Source organism: Pagrus pagrus, assembly GCF_965226575.1.
Source record: "Pagrus pagrus genome assembly, chromosome: 17".
In the NCBI taxonomy this organism is placed as follows: Eukaryota; Metazoa; Chordata; class Actinopteri; order Spariformes; family Sparidae; genus Pagrus; species Pagrus pagrus.
In genome coordinates, this window is record NC_140201.1 from 25,847,177 (window position 1) to 25,869,904 (window position 22,728).

General features: G+C 41.7%; 2 protein-coding genes across 5 annotated transcripts; one reads left to right on the forward strand and one right to left on the reverse strand.

Moving 5' to 3' along the window:
* The first annotated feature begins 1,764 nt into the window (after positions 1 to 1,764).
* On the forward strand, positions 1,765 to 6,576 carry pex11b (peroxisomal biogenesis factor 11 beta). Its single transcript, XM_084380137.1, has 4 exons — positions 1,765 to 2,107; positions 3,432 to 3,547; positions 3,631 to 3,832; positions 4,952 to 6,576. The coding sequence occupies exons 1-4, from the start codon at positions 2,052 to 2,054 to the stop codon at positions 5,361 to 5,363; spliced, it is 786 nt and encodes a 261-aa protein (XP_084236263.1). The 5' UTR covers positions 1,765 to 2,051; the 3' UTR covers positions 5,364 to 6,576.
* Positions 6,577 to 6,635: 59 nt separating this feature from the next.
* Positions 6,636 to 17,143, reverse strand: ilf2 (interleukin enhancer binding factor 2). 4 transcript variants are annotated; one of them, XM_084380132.1, is made up of 15 exons: positions 17,029 to 17,143; positions 16,487 to 16,546; positions 16,001 to 16,043; positions 12,944 to 13,048; positions 12,759 to 12,836; positions 10,756 to 10,858; positions 10,412 to 10,477; positions 9,955 to 10,071; positions 9,421 to 9,499; positions 9,207 to 9,294; positions 8,960 to 9,021; positions 8,753 to 8,867; positions 8,174 to 8,264; positions 7,290 to 7,445; positions 6,636 to 6,843 (listed from the first exon to the last, which is right to left on the reverse strand). In XM_084380132.1, exons 1-14 carry the CDS (start codon positions 17,031 to 17,033, stop codon positions 7,294 to 7,296), a joined length of 1,164 nt encoding a protein of 387 aa, XP_084236258.1. In that variant the 5' UTR covers positions 17,034 to 17,143; the 3' UTR covers positions 6,636 to 6,843; positions 7,290 to 7,293. The 4 variants fall into 4 exon arrangements, with proteins under 4 accessions (XP_084236258.1, XP_084236259.1, XP_084236261.1 ...); XM_084380133.1 differs by having other exon boundaries at positions 7,279 to 7,445; XM_084380135.1 differs by lacking the exons at positions 16,001 to 16,043; positions 16,487 to 16,546; positions 17,029 to 17,143 and adding an exon at positions 13,313 to 13,430.
* Between the last annotated feature and the right edge of the window lie 5,585 nt (positions 17,144 to 22,728).

The following is a 22,728-nucleotide window of genomic DNA, read 5'->3' on the forward strand; positions in this document are numbered from 1 at the left end:
GAAAGGAAAAATATTGTTTAACTACAGATATAGAAATAAACAATGGAAGTAGACAGTCATAGACATGCAGTACAGGCATTTACCTGGAAGTCTTTTCATTTTGCATTGGAGATTCCAAACAATGTTGATCTTATGAGAGAGATGTGGCAGCCTGTTAAAATGCTTTGTGTACGTTGTCATCAATAAAAAGTTTCCTAATGATTCAGTGATCTGTGATAGTTTAATAGAGTTCCGACAGTGAGAGTCAGTAGCTGATACGGAGATCAGGCCTATCCTCACAAGCAGGAGTCCTCTGCAGTAGTGAAGTACAGCAGACCACATGGAAATGCAAAGTGAACACATGCAGCCTACAATCCCTCCTACACAGCAAACAACAGGCTGTCAGTGAGCAGAAGGCCTCAGAGGAGGAGAGGCCACTCTCCCTTCTGATGGATGTGAATCCTGCTCCCACTTCAGCTACACACGAGGCAGAACACCCGGAGGACAGAACAGAAGACTGGAGTGGTGTGTGACATCATCATGATATCACATGTGACAGTTGTGGACCCAGGACTAGAGGCTGAATGAACACCAGAAACCAACACCATGAGCTGTCTGTGAACACTAGACCAAAACACACAGCAGCCCCTGGAAGAGGTCAAAGGTCATCACCTGGCCTGCTCCTTCATCTGAAGAAGACATTGATATGTGGTTAAAAGCACCGAAGTGCTGGCGTGAAGACCTTTGAATTGACATTATATGCTCACACTACTGTCCTGTGAGCAGGAATGAGCTTCCATGCTCCAATACAAAGCTGCTCGATTTAAAAAGTAAATTCATTATTTAATGCTGATTTATTATAAACCTATGGAGACTTCGGGATTTACAGAAATGTTTTTTCTTATAGCCCAAAACAGCTGGCTGACACACAGACCACATGGACAATATAATCTCAAAGCATGCAGTTTATACCTGTTTGTTGAGTAGCTCTGGTTCATGTGGCTGAATACTGAAGATAGCTGTTGCATGGTTAAGCTGAATGTGACATCGAAGTATTCCACTCAAGACTGATTATCAAACTGTACCAAGGAGTTACCTAAACAGAGCTTATGAGGAGGTGAGTCGGGGGTACATGTGAAATGTAGATTGATCCTGAAATAGGATGGAAAAATGCAGGAACATCTTTTGAAGAAGTCTCTGTTGTGTTTTTCTAAAGTTCGTTCCTGGAAAGATTTTATTCAATATTTAAATCATTGTCCGACAAAAGTCAGTCAAAGTTACAGAGTGTAAAAATACTATATTAAAGTAGAACTAAGTCAAAATTCTATATTCAAATTTCCACTGAAGTTAAAGCTCTTTATGGTTCCAACAGATGACAGACAGGCGATAGTCTGAGAGTTTCAGCTGTGATTCAGACTATAGTGAGCAGCAGCTAGTGGTTACCCTGGTGCCCATATCTGACACATTAATACATCTTATTTAACACATTGAGCATATGTTTTTGTAAATGTAAAATCAAAGTAATTACAGTCATAAAATGATTGCAGTTAAGGAAAAAATACTGTGTTTATGAGTGGATTAACCTGTCAGGGGACACTTGGCCCTCCACTGAGCCCCCACCTAGTCCCACCTGATGTGAACTGAAGTTGTATAATAAGACCAGAGCAGCCAGAGACCAACCTGAGCTCCACTGCTGGAACACTGTTACCTTCAGCCAGTTTGTGGTAGTTTGGTTAAACCCATTTTCATTTAAAATTCACCGCATTGTGGCGAGCCTCTTCTCCAGTCCAGAAGGTGGCGGTAATGCACCAAATAGCTGTCTAACGTTTACCACTGTCAATAAATACAAAGAAGAAGAAGACGCTGGGCGGATACGGAAGCGAGTAAAGTTAGACAGAAGCTCTTCTGTGATCCAACTCCTGCAACTACTGGGTTTGAAAGCACCAGACATCCCCCTGAGCACAGTGACATTTAGCTGCTAACTAGCTGCTAGCATAAAGGCTTGAAGCTAGTTAACGAAGCTAGTGGTGATCGAGCAGCTGTTCCAGGCCGAGAACAAACAACAAGCTAGTATGGACTCCTGGGTTCGGTTTAACGCTCAGAGCCAAGCCAAGGAGAGAGTAATTAGGTAATGTTACCACTATTACTAACAATAACGACGACGTTGGACATGTCAGTGTTGCCATGATCCTAATATTTACGCACATTACCAAAGATTCAGTTAGTTAGCTAACTTTTATCTGTGCTATGTGATGGAAGTTGACAACTAATCAAACGTGGTTAGTTTTTAGTTGTAATTGCAGGCTGCTTTACGAAGATTACACTGTGGACTGAGTTGGTCCGACATGGTTTCTGTATTTGATCAAGCTTCGTGTCTACAGTAGCTGCGGGTGCTGTGACAGGTGCACACTGTGCTGTGACACTGAGGGACGGGACACCTGCGTGTTGTCCGTCTCTGTGTATATACTTTAAACTTCGGCTCAACTAAAGAAGGGCTTGGGAGTATGTTACCATGGCAACTGATCCCGGTCAGGCTTAGCTTCACATCAGGCTGACTCAATGTTACACTCAGTCTCTCTGACTGAGTTGTTCAATACAAAGCTCTTTATCACTGCAGCACATGTTCACAGTGCTGCACTTCATGCATACTGAACTTACTTTAAATACTTTAAAATTCGAGCTCATCTTTTATTTTAGTCCTAAATATCAGCATGGCATTGCAGTCAACATCTGGGCTTTTACACTCTCAGGAGAACCTACAGAACCTGGCTACTGTTCTGCAACCTGCCGCCAAAGTTCTCTTTCTTTCCCAGTTGCAGTGGTTTGTTAGGGGGTCATCCCTATGTTCCCCGGGTCCTATGTTCCCCACTTTGTATGGAACCGGGGAACATAGGACCCTTTTTTTAAAAAAAGGTCCGATGTTCCCCGCTGTTCACCCAAAGGGTCCTATGTTCCCCGCTTTGTATGGAACCGGGGAACATAGGACCCTTTTTTTAAAAAAAAAGGTCCTATGTTCCCCGATCGGGGAACATAGGACCTTTGGTACGCTCCATAGGTACGCTCCCTTTGTTAGTTCACGATGTATTGTCAGGTGCTTCACTATAACCCAGCTGATACTGATGTTTTGGAATTCGAAGTGCAGTAATGACATATGAGCATCTTAACATAAATAACACCAGAAACAACCTTGACACAGATTATACTTTATTGAACTTGAATTGTGATCAGCGTGCACTCTCTGCAGGACATTTTACAGTGTCAAAATCATCTTGTCAGTGTTCTCTGATGGACAGACCATGCCCCCTAGTCTGGCACTTCTCTTTTGACATTTCTTACCTGTTGGCCGATACGTATACACAGAGATTTGAATGGATCTGATATATTGGCTCGTTTATTGGTCTACCTCTACTTCTCACTATAGCTTACTGAGCGTGTGTGCTCTGCTCTCACAGGGCTGCTCAGTATGCGTGCACCCTGCTGGGCTACACTCTGAAGAAGGGCGGGGCAGCGGCTGAACTTCGCAAAACCATCAGTCAGCTGGAAGCACACATGAGCCTGACAAGAAAGTGTGAGTGAAGCAGCCATTTTGAGATTATTGTTCCAAGCACCAAAGCTGAAGGACTGTGGCTGATGTGCGTTTGTGTCCCACAGTGCTGCGTCTGGGAAACTCTGTGGAGGCACTGGAAGCCGCAAAGAGGGCCATCCACCTCTCTGACAGCGTGCTGAGGCTCTGCCTGACCATCAGCCACCTCAACAGAGCCATGTACTTTGCCTGTGACAACGTCCTGTGGGCTGGAAAAACAGGCCTCATCTCCGAACTGGACCAGCACAAATGGAGTCAGAGATCTTTCAGGTGAGGGAGTCTTCTTTCTTTTCAATGTGCACCTTTTAATGACAAGCGCATCTATAGCAGAAATAATCAGTAACCTTTGTGGAGTCAAAAATAAAGAGGCGGATGTACGTGTTGTGTTTTATTAGATCACCGCTGTTACTTCTGTGATGAAGTGAGATGAAATTTGAGTTGACATTACCTCATTCCACCGTGCACACGTGTGTTCAGCCTGTTACAGTACATAAACACTTGAAACGGAGTTCAGTCTCAAGCTTTCTCACATGCACTGTAACTGTGGATTTATCCATAGTTTACCTGGAGGAGCCGTATGTGTGAACACACGTCTGTATTATTTGCCTCGGACATTTGGACACAAATCCAAAATACATGTAGTTTTGATATCAGCGCACACAGTCATCATTACAGAGCAGTCTGTACCAGTCTGGAAGTAGGTGGTCGTCAGACAGAGGTCGAGTAAGGCACAAATGTGGTCTGGGGTGAAGTTGGTCTGTCCAGCAGATATTTATATTAATATTATATTAATACTATAACACCACATCTTTACTTTTACTTAAGCCTGACTTTGGGTACTTTTTACGATACTGGTTTAAGCTGAAGTTGCAGCAGGTTTAGGTTGAATCTAGATAAGTGAGCTCTTGTGTCACAAAGTGTCCTGTCTCAGACGATGCAGGTTTAAACCTGACAAATGTCGAACCACAGCTAAGCTAATGACTGAGCTTCTAGCTAAGAAATGCTAACACAAAATATTTGTTGTGTTGTGATTTGCTTTTCTGCTGAAAAACTCCATTTGACAGGTCAACAGGGGTTAAACCTGGATCATTTTAATTGTTCCGTTTTAGATTTCTGTTCATCGTGCATCTACATTTCCAATAGTTTCTGTGGTAGTAACAGACTCTTTGTCGCTGATACATAAATGGTTAATTTCTCTTCGTTCTGGCAGTGAGTTTCATGTCAGTGGAATTTCTGGAGCACAGAGAATTAGACCCATAGTTACATTCTAACCATCTCAGGTCCTAAATAAATGTGTTCAGAGAATGCCTGAGTTGATTTGTTAATATTCAGATAATGGTACTGTGGGCCAAAGTTAATTTCACACCATCTGTGTGGTTGAATCTGCAGGTACTACCTCTTTGCTCTGATTCTCAACCTGACTCGAGATGTGTACGAGCTCCGCCTCCTCATGGAGAGTGAAGAGCGGTACAGAGCCTCAAAATCTCCACCCTCACCCTACCCCAGCACCACCCTGCCTGCTGACAGCTTGTCCTCGTCCTCACCTGCCGCTCCGGCCACCATTGCCTTGCCCGTCATGTCTGCGTGGCTCCGCAGGCGGCTCCACCTGCTGGTGACAGTGCTGTACAACAACCCTCCACTGCTGTTAGACCTGCTGAAGAACAGTTGCGATATCTTCGTCCCCCTGGACCGGCTGGGGATTTACCCCACCGGGCAAGGCTTTGTCGGGGCCTGCGGCCTGGCCTCCTCCGTCCTCTCCATCCTAACTATAATCAACCCTTGGCTCAAACTCAAGCCATGATAACAGGTACATGTTTGAGGGCTCCATCTGAGGAGCCACAAGGACAGCTGAGATCAGCTTCCAATAGGTTTGACACACCGATCAATATGAGGAGAGAGTAGCTGCTGGTGCACTGTGATCAGTTTGGAATAGTGGCAGGGCATCCAAATCCTTTAAACTTCCTCAGAATAAGAGAAAGCTTGTATCAACCAGGACTATTGAAACCTGTGTGACCCAGGTCCACACAGAGCTGCAGTGTAGTGATGCTGCATTCTCACATTCACAAAGCTAGCCTTCATCACGACTGTCATTCTATAATAATATAATAAAGTAACTGAGCAGCTCAGTCCTTTCACAGGAAGAATGCTGGAAATACAAACTCACCAGATGGCTGCCAGTCTTCTTTAGTGACTGATCCACCCTGCCACAGATGGGCCTTTCCACTGAAGTCAGTCTACCGAGTGTGCTGCTGCAGAGTGAGGACAGAGGGCACATCCTGCATCCTCTTTGCTCCAACTAACTTTGTATCGAGTCACAGCACGGGTCATTGTTGTCAGGTCGAGGGGTTATGGCTGTAGCAGCCACTCATACAATAATACACCAAACCAAAATAATTCAGGGATCAGTCTTAACAAAAAGTTCCTGCGCACCAGCAGCACACGACTCACATGTGATTATATTTCTACTCTCCATCCTCTGGTGTCTGCGTCGGACAGGCTCATATTAGATAAGACCCCCCCCTCCCCCCCCTCCCCTCTGGATTTTTAACAACCAATCAAAATAACAAGGAGGTTCAACTTTAAGTCCAAGTAATTGTGTTTCTTGCCAATTTGCACCGAGCGAGTTTGTACTTTCAACATTCTTCCTGCATTCCATTTTTCAAAGCCACTAACTATAAACAAACTGTTAGCAGCAGAAACGTTACTGTTAAATGCATAAAGTGAGATATTTATAAATAAAGAAAATACATATTTTATAACCTTGAATCTAACAGATCATCATCACTTCCTGTGTTTTGTTAGTTCTAACTGAAGTTTTCATCATTAAATACAACAAAGACATTTTCTAATCAATAAAACATCTCGTCACTCATATCACTTTTCATCACACTATGTTGTAAACAGTATCTTTCAAAATGTACATGAGTTGACATTTGTGTACTCAAATCTAACCTGTTAACATTTTGTTAATGAGGTTTTTCTTGCTGCATGTAATAAAGAGTTTGACTGTTTGAGCCACTTTCAGCTTCTTGGATATCTGCTTTAGTTTAGGCACAAATAACAAGACTCGAGCTAAATGAAAAACAAAAGAAAGTTTAATTTACCATGTTAATGTTGACTGATACAAATAAAGTAAAAACCAAATGGAAAATAAAAACAACACAGGACCAGTGCCCGGCAGGTGGAACAATTGTTCCTGCTGGTGTTCCTGTTCAGGTAACATCCAAAGAACACAGCACGGCCCAGTGGACAGGACGTCTCCAACGGCTGACCAATATTGGCTATGGACAGAGAGAAGAACAAGAGTGTTATGACTCTAGATGTCAAAGTGAGTATATGAACAGTTTACAAACAGCTTGTGTGGGTTGATCTCAGAACCTCAGCCGCACAACAAATGTGTCTACTACATAGCATTGGGGGTAAAGAGGTAAATGTTTTGTCTCTTTTTTGTGAACTAACCCTTTAAAGACAACACTGATAATATGAGAGCAACAGATCTGATGTATCCTCTTTGTGTTTAAACTGATGGCAAACTGAGCACTGTACTGTGGCTTGTCAAAGAAAACAGTTCCTGTCCTAACAGTGGATCATCAGAGACAACCCTGGTTCTAATACTTGGCAAAAGACAAGAACACAGACATCTTCTCTTTTGAGCCATTAAAGTTCAGGCAATAAACTTGTGTGTTGTTGATGGTAAAATGTGGAGATGCTCCAACCTGAGCCTCACCTCGTCACTCCTGGGTCTCCATGCTCTCATCCTCTCCGTCTCCTCCCTCCTCCAGAGCTTCATCTTCCTCCTCCTTCCTCTCTGGAGGTTTCTCATACGCCTTTTCTGATGGAGTGACGATCACACCGTCCCATGTGGACATCTCTGTTGCCAGGTCTGCAGCAACAGTCCGATTAGTATTATTCATTCATTCATTTTATCGCCCACACAGGCTCAATTTGTGGAATCACAGGTCAGTATATAAAACATGCAACTCAATGTCCCATGTGGAGAAAGGTTAAGTTCTGTCTGTTTTTGAACATGACTGAGGGGGTTCCAGGGCAATTTTGCTTTAAAGTGTGTTTGAACTGTGTCATGAATCACACACATGAGGTTTGTCAGGTTAAAAGATCATTTTCAAAGTCAATAAAGTCAGTTTGTCATCAAACTAATGAAATATCAGACTGAAAATACATCATTATAAGGACTACACAGCCAGCGATCTTGTTAGTGACGACGTCTCATTGAACGCTCACCAAGACCCCCAACTTAACATTGTAGAGCTGCTCCTGTATGTTATCTTTTCTAAGCCCAGTCGGCTCCATGTTGGTGACGTGTGTTGAGTGAGATGATGTAGTTCACTGAGCGCGATATTTTACTTCAAACTGAGACTGACTTGAAAAATGATCTTTTAAATTGACAAACACCATATATGACATTCATGGCACAACTCAAACAGGATCAAAAATTATTTGTTGTTCCTCTTTGACTTCTGTATATTTTTTTTTCCGAAATAAGGTTCCATGAGATCCACTGGAATGATGACCTGGCAATGATCTTTAAAATCCACCTGCTCATATGAAGCCCGCCTGTACTGCTCATATTGAAGAATGAGATTAACTTACAGCTGGCATCTCCCTCAAGACCAAGGATCTTCCTGTAACCTCCGTGAGAGAGCACCCTCACCAGGGTCTGAGCTGTGAAACACACCATGTCCTGCACAAACACACACAAGGAAACATCATCACACTGTCATCAGGTTCATGCAACACTCAGAGCTTTAACTCTGTTAGATAGCCATGTTCCAGTGTGATACTGCCTCCTACATCATTAAAAACTAGGGTTGCAACGGTATGAGATTTTCACAGTACGATAGCCATCAGTATACAATGTGACACAGTTGTTATTAGCATCAGTTACAATGACCCTCACAGGAATGGAAAAAATGGCTTTTTTGAAAAGTTTCAAGGTAACTTTTTAAATAATGCTAACACAGAAGAATTCAAAACTGTAAATAAACAGATGTACACGTTACAATAACTGCCAATTTTCATGCAATGCAAGTATAGAACGCTGCACCCCTATTGCAAACACAACCGGGGTGTCCCAAATTTCACCCAAACAGCAGTTTTATATTCTCGCATCATAAAGTCTAGAAGAAGCTCCCTGTAAGGCCTGCAGTCAGGGGGCAGGAGAAGACCTACCTGCTGTTCCAGGGTCATGACTGTGTGCACTCTGAAGTTTCCACTCTCGCAGGGGTCAGTGATGCCCACAGAGCCGGGCAGGAAGAGACCAGCAGCCAGCATCTGCAGGCAGCGTCTTTAAAACACACAGTCCAACACAAAGCTTAGAGACACATCCCATCTACAGTGACTGTAACTAACTGAATACTGAGGGCAGTGGGAGCCGACCTGTAGGCCACGTTCAGGGACAGGGGCTGCCTGGACGGGTTGTTCATCACTGCAGAGTGGCCCTGGAACAGAATTGACACCAGCCAATCACTGGTGGGGTACATGTGCCAATATGCAACACCTACCCAGTCTAACATTCAAGGCTTGAGGTGTACATGCAGTCACAGGCAATTGTGTTTTAATCTGACCGTGTTGTCATGTAAAATATCAGCACTCGGACTGTGAAGCAGCAGAATTCTGGTCTTACCAGCAAGTCCAGGATCCAGGGAGTGAGGGGTTCAAAGCCAGGGAAGCGCAGCCTCAGGTCCTTCAGCAGGCGGATCAGCACTTTGACCCTGAATATTATCAGCATCAAATAATCAATAAATTCAGGCAAGCATATTAGAGTCGTGCCTCTACATGAATCAGCTCTGTTAATAGAGAACAGCAGGCTGATTGGTAGTTAAAGGAGACGTCCTTACGTTGACTGAGAAGCATTCTCCTCAAACCAGCGAGCATGGCGGATGGCAGCGAGGGCACTCTGCAGCACCTTAATGTCCACTAGAGACACAACACACATAACATTAACTGGTGTCACAGGCTGGATTAGAAAAAGCACTGAGGTCTGTGAGCATCAACACAGAGGACAGATGACTGACAGTTTCATGAAGTTTCATAAGACATTCTGTAAGGACATGTTTGTACAGAACATATAACATCAAATTACACTTCACAGCCAAATTTCAGGTGATGACTCAGATGTATAAATCATGCCCAGATAATGTTGGAAGGGAAAAATCTCCCCGGCAGTTAAGAGATATAAACTTGTTGAGCTCGTGGGGCCCCTTCAGGCTGAGTGTCCTTAGTTTTTGCAGCACATATCAGAGACAGTCTGTCTTCACCTGGGGACGTTTTGGCTCATGGTAGGTGGTGTTAACCCATAAGCTACAGGGTTACCATAGAAACACTTCTTTTAAATGCTGTGTGTGTGTGTGTGTGTGTGTGTGCGCTCGTACAGTGCAGCTCTGGGTCCAACTTGCGCAGGTTGGGAGGGACGGTGGTGATCAGGATCTTGACGGTAGCATCAGCTGAACTGATCTCAAAACCCGTCTCATTGGTCAGCATGGACAGCACTGAAAGCAACAGGTACACAGTCAGCTGCCTGTCACAGGTACACTACCATAGCAATGTTACATTTCCGGCTCACTGTGGGCCACAATCAATAAAACCTTAACAAATACAATGTGCATGCTTTCAAACAAATGGCCTGGGTGATTTTCACAGGACACGCCTCAACTAATACTGGTCACTGAATTAAACTAAGTCCATCTTCTAAATCCTGAATTAAATTAAACTAAATAATATCACACAAATTGTTAAATTAGGGTTAGGGTTTAAATTAAAAAACATGCACGTATTTATCCAACTTTTTTAACCTTTTAAGAAGTGAACAAAAGTTCATTGTTGTGTTACCTTCAGTAGGGTCCTGTGTGCGAAGTGTCTCCACTACTTTGTTGCCGAGGGCAGCAACTGCCTCCACTGTAAAAGAAAAAATACAATCATCAGCAAATGACCAAGAGCCATTTGCTGTTCTGTCAGCTGGACCTTTACCTGATCCACACGGGTCTTTAATCTGTACATCATACATCCATATCATATAGACGACTGGATGGTCTGACTGAGAACAACACACCTCCAAAAGCTTTTAATACTGGGTCATAGTTAACACATTGGCAGCAGGGTTACAGTTTGCATTATTACACTGAGAGCCTCTTCACTTTATAGGGAGGTGACATCACTTGCTACTGATCACTCACGTGTAGGAAGGATCTTGAGGATTACAACCAGGTCCGCAACGTTGTGCCCTGTCGTCATGGTGCCCTTCTTGTATGAGCCAACCTGACGCACCTCTTCAATTTGCTATGAAGAGACAGAGGTCCAACATTATCAACATGCAATGCACTCATTATTCACAGGCTCCATTTAATGATTCTGAAAACTTACAGTACAACTCTTTACGCTGAACAAGTTGTTTTTCATACCCAACATGTCACATTCAACATGTTTATTCATGTTGTCATCATAAATGTTTTCAAAAGATTAAAACAATCCTGATATCGTCCCTGTTCACACTGATACACTAGCCCTTTTCACACAGAGTCGCATTATCACCACACTGAATGCTCGTCTTTACACTGCCTTTGTTTGTTCACACTGAACCAAGCAGCGGCGGCTTAAAGCTGCTCCAGTGTGTCATTTCATACAACATGCTGGCGGAACCAGAAGAGGCATGACGGTACACATCATGACATTGAGATATGTGTGTTTTTTTCAACATGTTCCCCCCGGTGTCCTCCTGTTAATCTTAACATGTACCCACCGACTGTTTATAATCATATGGATGCAATTATAATGTGTTGTGATTGAAATCCTGACCCACCATACATCCTGGAAAGTGTCAAAATGATGTTTTTCGCTCTACGTTACATAATTACATAATCATCAGTAAACAGGACCCTGTCTGGATCTCACTCGCGGGGAGTAGTGCTATTTTCGGGGGGAAAGTTAACTGAAGTCTCAGTCAGGAGGGCTGACAGTCACTGTGATTTTTTTTCAATACAAGTTTCCAGAGACAGTAACTACTACAACACAATAGTGGAAGGTGACAAAGACATGGTGAGTTAAAGTTTTTTGCTCTGAATCCAACACAAAATCACTGCCATTGAACTGCAGGAGCAGCCTGGCTCTGCTGCCGGAGACAGATACCGTTTTTCTGTGACGAAGAGTCGTAGGACAGACAGGATGACAGACAGGATGACAGACAGGATGACAGAGGCTTTTCCACATATGGATGCATGCGTAATTGCGCATCAGCTCTGTTAACAGAGAGATGCACTTGTATCGTTTCCTATAGTACAGGTAATGTAATGTTTTCCTCTTTAATGAGATGTATTATTTCACCCACCAGCAGCCCATCTGATATTATCACAATGTTTAGTTTTATGACCTGGACCGCCCAATCCACAGATTTCCCACGGTGTCCATGGATATACCTGTGATCCCACATCACCGTGAAATAATCAAACGTGTGTCTGCAGTGTAAAGTGTAATCAATTCAAAACTACACTTGGAAATTAGTGATGAACTCATGGAACAGCTGGATCTGCATCTGCTTTGCTGTCTGGTTTTTCAGAGTTCATTGTCACAGTTTTATCACTGGACATGTCAGGATGTGATGCTCCTGCTGATTATTCATTTTAATGCAAACGATGCTTCTGTTATACACATTAAACTTCTGGATTTTTCTGTGAACCGACGACATTAAAGTTCAAACTGTGGCTGTGATTTTCTGTCTGTATACATACTGTCTGTCTGCAGTCTGTATTCATACTGTGTACTGTGTATTTATACTGTGTCTGCTTGGAGGCATAGGAACCATTTCAACTCTGACTGAATTGCATTGAAAGGGCAGTGTGAATGGGACTATTGTTAAACGGGCAGGCTGAGATGTTTTTCTATCCTGGTCTCGGGGCCTTGCCCTGCGTTTCTTTACAGGTTTCCCTGCACCAGCACACCTGATCACATGAGTGGGTAGTTCTGCAGAGCTTGATGACAAGCTGACCATTTGAATCAGGTGTGCTGGAAGAGGGAATGTCTTACACATGCAGGGCAGGGGACTGGACCATGACAGAAGAACACTAATCAGCATTATACAAGTAGAGTGTGTTGTCAACTTACACACCCCGATCTGAACTACAATAATGTGCACATCACTCAGTCATTCAGGTTTTTAGCTGCAATCAAAGAAAAAAGGACTCACCACTTCAAAGTTGCCTGGTGCAACAATCAGGTTGTCAATGACATTGTTGATCTTTGTGACCAGGGACAAGATGGAGGACTAAATGCAGGAAGAGACCAATAAACAGGGTTTCTGTCAGTGAATGTTAACAACACACTGCATGAACAAAAGATAAATAAATCGTAATTTGGTGTTTGAGGACTGACCTGCTCTGCCGGTGTGGGGCTCAGGTCCTGATTTCTCTTCAGCAGACACTCGCTGAAGGCCGTCTCATCAGGCGCAGGCTTCACTCTGGGGAAGGCCATCTCACACTGACACACAACAGTGTGAATCAGTACAGGGTTTCCTCTACGTGTAATTGATTGTGGCGCACGGCCACGGCAAAATAGAAGCCGCCACACCTTCAGAATAATGTTTTGTTTTGTTGTACCTTGTTTTTATGTTGTTTTATGTTTATGTTAATGTAAATTATTGTATGAAATGTGAATTTTGGCACAAAACATGGTGTTTTTCATGAAATGTGACGCTACGCTGCAAATACCCTTATTTTGAAAAACCAACACCGGAGTCACCACCTGCCTGTCTGGCTGCGGCGCGAAAGACGAAGAGAGTAGAGACGAGTCCGACGAGGAGGGAGAGAGAAGGGTGAAGGAAAGGTACCAGCTGGCCCGCAGCCACCATTGAGGACACCGAGGTCATGTCCTCGTATTTTTTTCCCAAAGTTTCGTTTCATTAAAACCGAAAGTAAACACGGTCGCGACGTGACTGCAGGTCTATTTTTAGAACGGCAATTAAAATGAATCGGAGCAAAGATGCAGCGTAGTGGTAAGACGCTGCATCAACCCAAGTTATCATTTGTTGCAGCAAGAAAGGCAGAGGATGATCAGGCAAAGAGGAGGACAGGTGAGAAATGTAATAAGCTAAGAGAGTGAGAAAAATAGTGAAGGAGCCTACAGATGCAGCAGATAGCCAATAGAGATGCTAAACTGTAACCTACTGTAAATGTAGCCTAGGCTGAAAAATTAAAGGACATACGGTGAATCAGAATATTTTAAGGCCATGTTCAGTCACAGTATGAATTATCCATCAGTAATAATATTTGGATGTTTGGATGGATAAGTAATACTGTGACTAAACATGGCATTAAAATATTAGGTCAAATTACAGTAATCATGACTCAGTAGTATACTCAGACTTTTCATTTTAAAAGTTCAACAGAGGATGAGACAGGAGAGAGAGATGAAGAGGTTGAAGGGACAGAGACAGGAGGAGAGGAGAGAGAAAGAGCAGGAGAAGGAACCAGTGAGATGCATGTGGAGTCTGCCGAATGTTGACCTCGGTATTTAAAAAATCCTGGCTACGGCCCTGTACCTAAGCTAGGTTATATTGATACAGTTTTGTTCAAACCCGTGAAAACGACCCTAATGTTATAGATGGATTAGGCCACAGAAAAAATCCTGAGTGGGAATAAATGTGTTATTGATTGGTTAATACAGGATACGCATTATTTCTATCATTATTTCTTATTTTTATTTTAGTTTTGTACCATCGACACTTGTTAAAGAGAGATTACTTTAGGCCTAATAAAGCATGTCGAGTCTTTGGTCATACAGTAGAGAGAGATATTATTTTGTTGTAGATTAATTTTTAACTGTAAAACTTAATATTCTATTGATAGAGGAAACCCGCTACGTTTCAGATACACGTTTTAAACAGCACGACATAACGTTAGCTTAGGTAATGCCCAGGTAATTTTCTGCAAGATCCTATTTTCAATTATTTTCAATTCATGTACCGGAAACCCTATAGTAAAAAATGTATTTAGAAAAACATTCAGTTTGAAATAGTCATAATTTCACATTCCAAAATTCATTTTGTCGTCGTCACCCCCCCTCTTCCACCCGGGCAGACCTCCCCCACGGTTTAAAAAAATCCTGGAGGAAACCCTGCAGTACACACACACACTAGTAGAATACTATGGTCGTTTTACAGAAATCGCATCAAAAACAACAATGGTGACATATCACCCCCTGAAAAAACTTCTGAGCCACCTGCAGTGATGTGCAGGTGTAATCCAGGACCCTGTGACATCACGGTTGTGTGTGGCTACAGGTGCTACTGACTGTGCATTCATATGCTGTTAGAACTATCAGAAAAATTGTTTTTCCGACTGGGATTTCACATGGATGCCCTCTCAGGTCAGAACACTACAAGCTGATGTCATATGACACTGAAACATGGCGGACGAAAATAAACATTGGGTTGATGGTGAGAGAAAGTTATGTATTGTAAAGTCACTGCATTGTTTCCTTGTCACTCAAGCTTGGAAACAGCTGTCAAAGTGTTGTTTAAACACTCAAAGCGTTAAAATACACCTCCTTTTTGCGTCCATGATGCTCCCACATCCCAACATGATGCACATGAACACACTGAAGTCGGAAGAATGACTTCCTAACTCAGGAAAAGGGACAATCTAAGGAGCATGTGAATACAGCAAGAGCACACGTTTTACTACACACAAGCACAACCAAAAATGATACTGGCTGCGGTCAGAGGTGAACTAGGCCATCCACACGTACACGGGTATTCCTTAAAACAGAGATTTTGCTATAATTCTGGCCTTTCTCACACACATAAACAGCTTTTTTAGGTTGCAGAGCTCCTGTCAAGTCCAATCCATATACAGGCTACTGATACTGATACTACTACTGATATCAGTTTGTATAACATGTTTTGTTGTAATCTTTAAATTAAAAATCGTTTGTATTTTAATTTAATGTTTTCTCATATCAGTATTTTAGTTTGCTTGATTTCATAAGCAAGTATTCGTATTTTGTAACAAGATACTTTGTTGCATTTGTGCCCATCTTTGATCTTTAACTGCTTAAATTCTTGATGCCAATTATTCGATCAATGATTTATCATTAATATCTCTAGTCTGGACTCTCAAACAGGTTGACGGGGTCTTTATCTGCCTATGTATATATGGAGTATGTTATGATATGTAGTATTTGAGTTTGTACATGAACAGAATGGATGTTATATTGTCTATTTTAGGGAGACAAACAGACAGTAATAGGAAAAATACAAAACTGTTATTTTCTGCAACTAGCACTACTGACATCCGAGTTATTAATTTTTTATTATTGACAATGCGCCAGCATTTTAGTGCTTCAACTTCATTTTCTTGTGTTCCCTGCTGAAGTGAAAACAAACCACCAACACCCCTACCCCCCCTCGGCAAAGGCAGGATTGTTACTCACCACATAAAAATCAAATGGGATGTGTGGGACAAATGGACGGTACCTAGACAGGAATGAAAAACAGAGCTTCAGAGTTTGTAGTTTGGCAGTAACATCTTCGAGCACTGCACATGAATGTGGGGGATCCAACATGGATGGATGGTTATTTCACTCCAAAGTGGTGACATCACAGGCTCGTGAATATTTATTCTGAAAATTAAAGTAAAGTAAAATGTAATAAAAGGTGCGTCTTCAGCATTGGTTTGGAGTCACTGGGTCATAACATCATACTGATGGTCCCTGAGTCTGCCAACCGTCCTCCTGCTGCCAACACTGGGTGACACTGAGGGAGAGACGCCGCTGGGTGTCTCCGGAGTGAATGTCTGTCCAATATCCAACCTGAAACTAACTTCCCCTCGGTTCAGTCTGAGGGAAGCATGCTTTAGCTGAATCTGTCCGGACACTAGAGTCAGGCTCGGCTGCTGTAATGAATAATAAAGAACTCACCCCTGGACCAGTCCTCCACGGGACCCGAAGCGGCCTCCCCGGCCCCTGCCGCGGTCTCCTCTGGACACAAACACAGTAACATGTCAGAGCTGCTCACACATAAAACATAACCAATACTCCCTTTAAGCACTGTTTCATCCCACTGCCTCCCCCATCCCTCCTGGACCTGATGGACTCAGCTGCTACGCTCCTATAACCTCAGCTACGATACACATCGTTCATTCATTCAATCAGCTACATGGCTAGGCGACGTTAGCCCGCTGGACAGTTGACATATTACACATGTTAAAGTTAAATTCCTCCGCAGCTTAACACCAACGCGCTTCACGGCGAAGATAAACTTGGAAGAATTATTAAAACAATTTAATTCGATAGCTTGCTAACAGCTTAGCTTGTAGCCAGCGTTCAGACAATGCACGATGCTAGCTTCGTGTTATGCTAACACAACTCGCACTGGAACTAAGAACTGCAACCAACATGTTCTCGTTACAAACTGTAAAACACAATGCCATTTAACGTTAAAGGGGTTGAAATAGATTTACCTCATTGCGTACGACGTTTTGATGATCTAATGAGCAAATCTAATGAGAACTGTTCACTGTCCCTCAATGGACCGGCCCCCTTCTGCGCATGCGCTTGCTTCCTGTTATTTCTCCTTCTTCGTGGTCGCAGTGCTTCTTCTTCTTGGCGTTTTATGGCGGTTGGCAAACAACATTTTGGTGCGCCGCCACCGACTGGTATGGAGTGTGGAACGGGAATCTAATTTACATTGACTAATTCTGATAATGAAAGGAAAGTAATAATTATAAAAAAGAAATAAATGTATAAAATAAAATAAATAAATAAAATTAGTTTTTTTGTAGAATGTCTCTTAAATCAAAACTTAACTTCATTTCTTTAAGGTTCTGTATAAATTCCCTTCTCTCAGCATCATATTTTGTACAATTGAGTATAACATATTTCACAGTCTCCTCTGAATTATATTTCTTTACTTCAAATAAAGTGCTACTGAGTCATGTATGACCAAAACTTAGCCGTGATATGATGGTATGGGGTTTCTGCTCTGCAGGATCTCCAAGTCCTCATCACACCTACTTTCCTTTGAATTCTGTAAATCATCTTCCTGTTCTTTCTTCTTCCCACTGCTTTTGCCACCTTTCTTTTGATTTATGTTTAACTGTGGTCTTCATTTCTGTTTTACTCAAGGTTTCTGTTATGTCAATATGATTCATTCTTGTAGCTTCCTTTGTGCATGTGTCTGCTGTTTGATTTCCATCAAAACATCTGGTCTGCTGTTGGAATGGTTGTTTTTCCAGCTGATTAAAGATTAACTGGAGTCAGAGCATATTACTGCTCTCAAGGGTCTCACAGCTTCAACCCACTGTAATGCTTTCAATATTGCCATCAGCTCCCCAGTATACACTGATAACCCAACATTTAATATTGAATTCTGGAACTATAAATAATATATTAATAATATATATCAAGGAGTATGGTCTGAACCTGCTCGATGTGGAAAGTGTCATGACATGACTTTTGTTGTGAATTGGTGCTACACAAAAGATGGATTAAGTTCATATTGTAAATACTATGTATATACAAGTTCATTCTATTTCTTATCTTCTTATTATATTGCTTATTTGTTACTTTTTATTATTGTTTAGTGTGACACTGTCCTTTGGCTGCTGTGACTAAGAAATTTCCCCATTTGCGGGACGAATAAAGGAATTCTGATTCTGATTCTGATTCTGATTGATTAAATGATAGCTACACCAGTTTTGTTCGTTGAACTCTTTGAAGCATCTGAATAACTTTGAACATAACCATAGTAGTTATTTTCCATGTAATCCTTTATTACCTGTGGATGTAATATAAATCCCTTCTCCTTGTTCTTCTTGCTTAGCACTGTCAGACCAACACTAGGTTCAGGAAGTATCCATGGCTGTATTAATGAGAGTGGTACCGTTGGACTGATGTTTATTTCAGTTCTTCTTTTGCTCTCTGCTCAGTTGTCCATCCAAAACTTGTAGTTTCTCCCCTCTCCTTTTCCCAACAGGGCTTCTTTGTATCTTGTGTTGGATGAGCCTCATGACGTCCTCTTAGGTTAACCCAGTAACTTAAAGCTAGCTGTACTCTCCTTAGTTCTTAATTTCATTACCAACTAAGACAGGATACCCACACTCTCTTTTAATCCCATCCATTCTTTTTATCATTCCCCTTTAGCAATTTCTGTCTCCCTTCCTATTGAACTACCTTTCCTCCAATAGACCTTCTTTGGACTTTTAATTGTTCTCCTTACATTAACTTGCAACCTTTTGTATTCAATAAGATTCTGGAAATTCTGAGTTCCTTTCAACACTTTAAATGCTTTAATTCTAGACTTTATTGCATTCTCACATTCTTTCGTCCACCAATTTTCTTTTTATGCTCACCCCCTGTCCTTTGAATTGCTTGCTTTGCTGTCCCTAGGATAGTTTGATACACAGAAATTAATCAACATCTTGATGTTTTGCATTTCCTTATCACTTATCTGCTTAAATGTTTCCCAATCAGCACTGCAGAAAACCCATCTGTCCAGTCTGTCATTTTCATACTCATATTCATTCTAAATGCTCTCCTACTTCAGTTATTATTGGATAATGGTCACTTCCTATTGTTGTTTCTCTGACAGTTTCCCAATTGCAATTACCTGCCACTGTTTCCGATATTAAAGTAAGATCAATTGTTGATTCTGTGCTATTTCTAACATTGATTCTTTGACCATTTCCATCATTTAAGCATACTAGATTTTTGATTTCCATTAGTTCTTTAATCACCTCTCCATTCCAACATAAGATCTATCCCATAATGTACAAATAACTCTTCCTTCTAGCTTTACAGACGGCTCCTCCAGTTCTAATGAAACCTTCTTGCAGGGGTTGTAAAAATGAACTATTTTGATAGTACTGTCTTCTGTCCACACTTCCAAAACACATTACTGCCATCTTCTGGAGTAAATGAACTCCGGTCAGGTGGTTTGTCAGACTTTCCCATCAATCCCGTTCTCCTGAGGAAGCTAACCGATGGGGTTGAGCAGAACAGCCAGCAGCCATGGACAATGTGGTTTTTATTCTTTTTATTTACATTGACAATGGAAGATGATATTTTTGAGTGCTCCTCTTGCAATACAAGTCCTCTGTATGGCCTTTGATCGAACCCTAATCCTAACAGCAGCAACAAACCTGAAACAGACAATTGAAACAGAAGCCCAGTTGTGTGGTTGGTGGACTTTGACACATGTCACCTGTAGTCCGGGGCGGTTCCTCACATGGGCAATGTGGGCAGCCGCCCAGGGCGGCATCTGTGGAGGGGCGGCATGAGCCGTGTTGTTTGCATTCATTTCATCCGGTTTTTGTATTGCTCATTTACACGTCAAGTCAATTATGTCATGTTGCCGTGTGGGGAATGGGCGGCTGGGCGCCCTCTGTTTTGTAAAGGCGCGTCTGCTTGCTGCTGACAAAGTCTCACATACAGAGGTTGTGTGTATGAGCTGTCAGTGCTGTCATTGTAAGGGTCTTTTGACTGTAAATGCTTGATATGGAAAATACATTTTATTATTTGCATTGCATTGAAAACGTTTTGAGATGTTTAAAGACGAGCTCAAATTTTTGTAACTGTGTCCATTTTTGGTATAAATTTAATTTCTAAATAGCGTAATCCAAAAGGATTCAGATTAGATGACATTTTGTGTAATAAAATCGATTACATCGCTAATTACAAAAAATAAAATCCATGTAATTTGTGTGCAGCTACATACTAAAGTAATCTGACCAAACCCTGCTAATCAAACATCTTTTTGTCCAGGAACTACCACAGCATAACCAGTACGTTCTGCTACTGGATCTTCTGTTCTGTCAGTAAAAACGTACACAGTACATTCCTTACAGCTATAAAACATAGTCACTATATGTATATTTTCATTTCTTGCCTTAATTTGAAGTAATTCCAATCTACCAGCAGAGTTTCTACTAACCACATGGATCATAGGCCCTATCATAGGTGGACAGAACTCTTCAATGCTCCCAGGTCTCTGTTGCATCTCCTCTCCAGCTAAACTCTCCCTTTCCCATCAGGCCTGCAGCACTTTTTGGTTGGCTGACTCACAAATATATCCATTAGTTGACAAGGAGCTGTTTTCTGCATAAACACAGTGGTAATTCTCCTGACTTGATTCGTAGGACACATGCAGGTGAAGTTCTTACTGCTCCCATACATAATCTGAGAGCCCGGCCCTGAACCACGTCTAATCCTCCAGGCAGACCCATAAACTACACTCCAATAATCTAACCTCTGTTTATTTGTTGATTGCACGTTTCCTTCACCCTATATCCTCTCTGATGCCCTGCAAATATGCCCTCTTCCTTCTATAGTACATTAGTCTCTCATTTATCATCCCTTCCATCCCTTCACATACAGTATGTACCATGTTAAGTAGTAAATCTAGCATGTATGAAATAGATCTTAGATTTATCTGCAGGCTGATCTCATTCATTTTTTCTTTGACACAAAAATACAATGTGGAGATGTGCATGTAAATCAGCAGTAGTGTCTCTCTAACCGGCTCAGCCTCAATAAACTGTTTGAATGTGAAGCTTGTGTCGACACCTCTAAGCTCCAGACTTGGCCCTGGCCCCTGACCCCTGACCCCTATCTGTGTTTGGATAGCTGTATGTTTCGGACAATATGTCTTCATCTCAAAAATCTCTGCGGGACAACATTAAAATGGAATACACCTCTTCACTCTGTTTGGTGTGTTTCCATTTGATTCTAATGAGGCAGGGAAACAATGAATATACAAACTAAACACAAAAGCTACATTTTCGTCCTTTTAACATTTTTTAATCTGATTATGACACAGTAAATCCTTCACCTTCAAAAAAAAATCTATTTACATTAGTGGTTTGTGGAGGTATTTTCAAGGAGATACAGTTATATGCACAGAGAGGATATCAATGGCTGTGTAAAAAGAAATCACATCTGAAATCTCTCATTTAAGTTTTCCCATTTAGTTTAACTGTATCTTAATATCGGGTCTTTAGTATTTATGACATGGACATAGAGACATATTGTTGGAAGCTTTAAATTAGCTGCCCGACATCAACACTCATGTAGTTAGTCACAGAAGAATGAATATAGTGGTGGTATAATAGAGTATTTGCTTATTTATCTTAGACCTTTTTGCTCTCAGCTATCTGAACATTCTATGATTGATATCAAAGAATCTATTTTGTGTTCAGTAATGGGAGTTGTGTGCGTAACTCAAATTAATCTGAGAGTGGGAAGGTGTGGAGGACTGTCGTTTCAGTAGATTTAATTTCAAACAAAAAGGAAGCATTCTCCCAAGGCTTTTAGTTCAACAATTAACCCTGACCATAGCGTACACAACACGCTCTTACCATAAATGACTTTGCAAGTGATGATTAGATAATAATTGTAATAAAAACTTAACGCAACACAAGGATATCTACACAAACTAAATTCAACCCTGTTGGTTATTTCTAGCCAAAGTAAACTGTGAGGGTGTAAGTATGAATCATAGAATCAGTAGTGTAGAAGAGATATCATTCAGCTGTGGACCAGCCTCTAATCCCTGCCCATTCTTATCCTGAATGAATAAAACCCTTGACATTAAAGACTACAACACCATTTGTGTAATCGAGCATCCCAGAGATCACCACAGCAGTATTTGGCTATACTCTCCTGGCTTGTGTTCACCATGGTACGACCGAGATGGCTGTGGACCAATTCTTTGTGTTTAATGACCATGGCTATTTCAGGTAAGACATGCTCGGGCATTAATAGCTGATATTTCTGCCATTCTATCATCATCAGGAGAGCTAAATGTCCTACTTAAAGGACTGTTCTGTTGTTTTTCTTAAACACAGTCTCCCTCCACTGATGTAGCTGTCCAGATTTGGTGGGATTGTAGATGTTCAAATGTGCCAACTCATCATTGACCTTGGAAGTTGCATTTATTATGGTTATAATGTCTCCTCATCTTAATAATTCAATTCAATTCAATAAACTTTATTTGTCCTCGGGACGCAGTTCAAGGCACGTGGAGTAGTTGTACACAGACATGCACAATGTACAAAGAACCTCCCAAGCTGCACTCCCAGGGACTCAAATCAGTGCACTATATAAATATATAATGATATAAATAAATAATATAAAAAAGGCCAGGCTTTCTCTACTGTTGATCC

Coding starts and splice junctions, on each gene's coding strand:
- ilf2 (XM_084380132.1), bottom strand. Junction 8,868..8,959: donor TCCCTGAACGTGGCCTACAG/GTCGGCTCCCAC, acceptor TGTGTTTTAAAG/ACGCTGCCTGCAGATGCTGG. Junction 7,446..8,173: donor TCTTGAGGGAGATGCCAGCT/GTAAGTTAATCT, acceptor CTGTTGCTGCAG/ACCTGGCAACAGAGATGTCC.
- pex11b (XM_084380137.1), top strand. CDS start 2,052: ATGGACTCCTGGGTTCGGTTTAACGCTCAGAGCCAAGCCAAGGAGAGA. Junction 2,108..3,431: donor GCCAAGGAGAGAGTAATTAG/GTAATGTTACCA, acceptor CTGCTCTCACAG/GGCTGCTCAGTATGCGTGCA. Junction 3,833..4,951: donor TGGAGTCAGAGATCTTTCAG/GTGAGGGAGTCT, acceptor TTGAATCTGCAG/GTACTACCTCTTTGCTCTGA.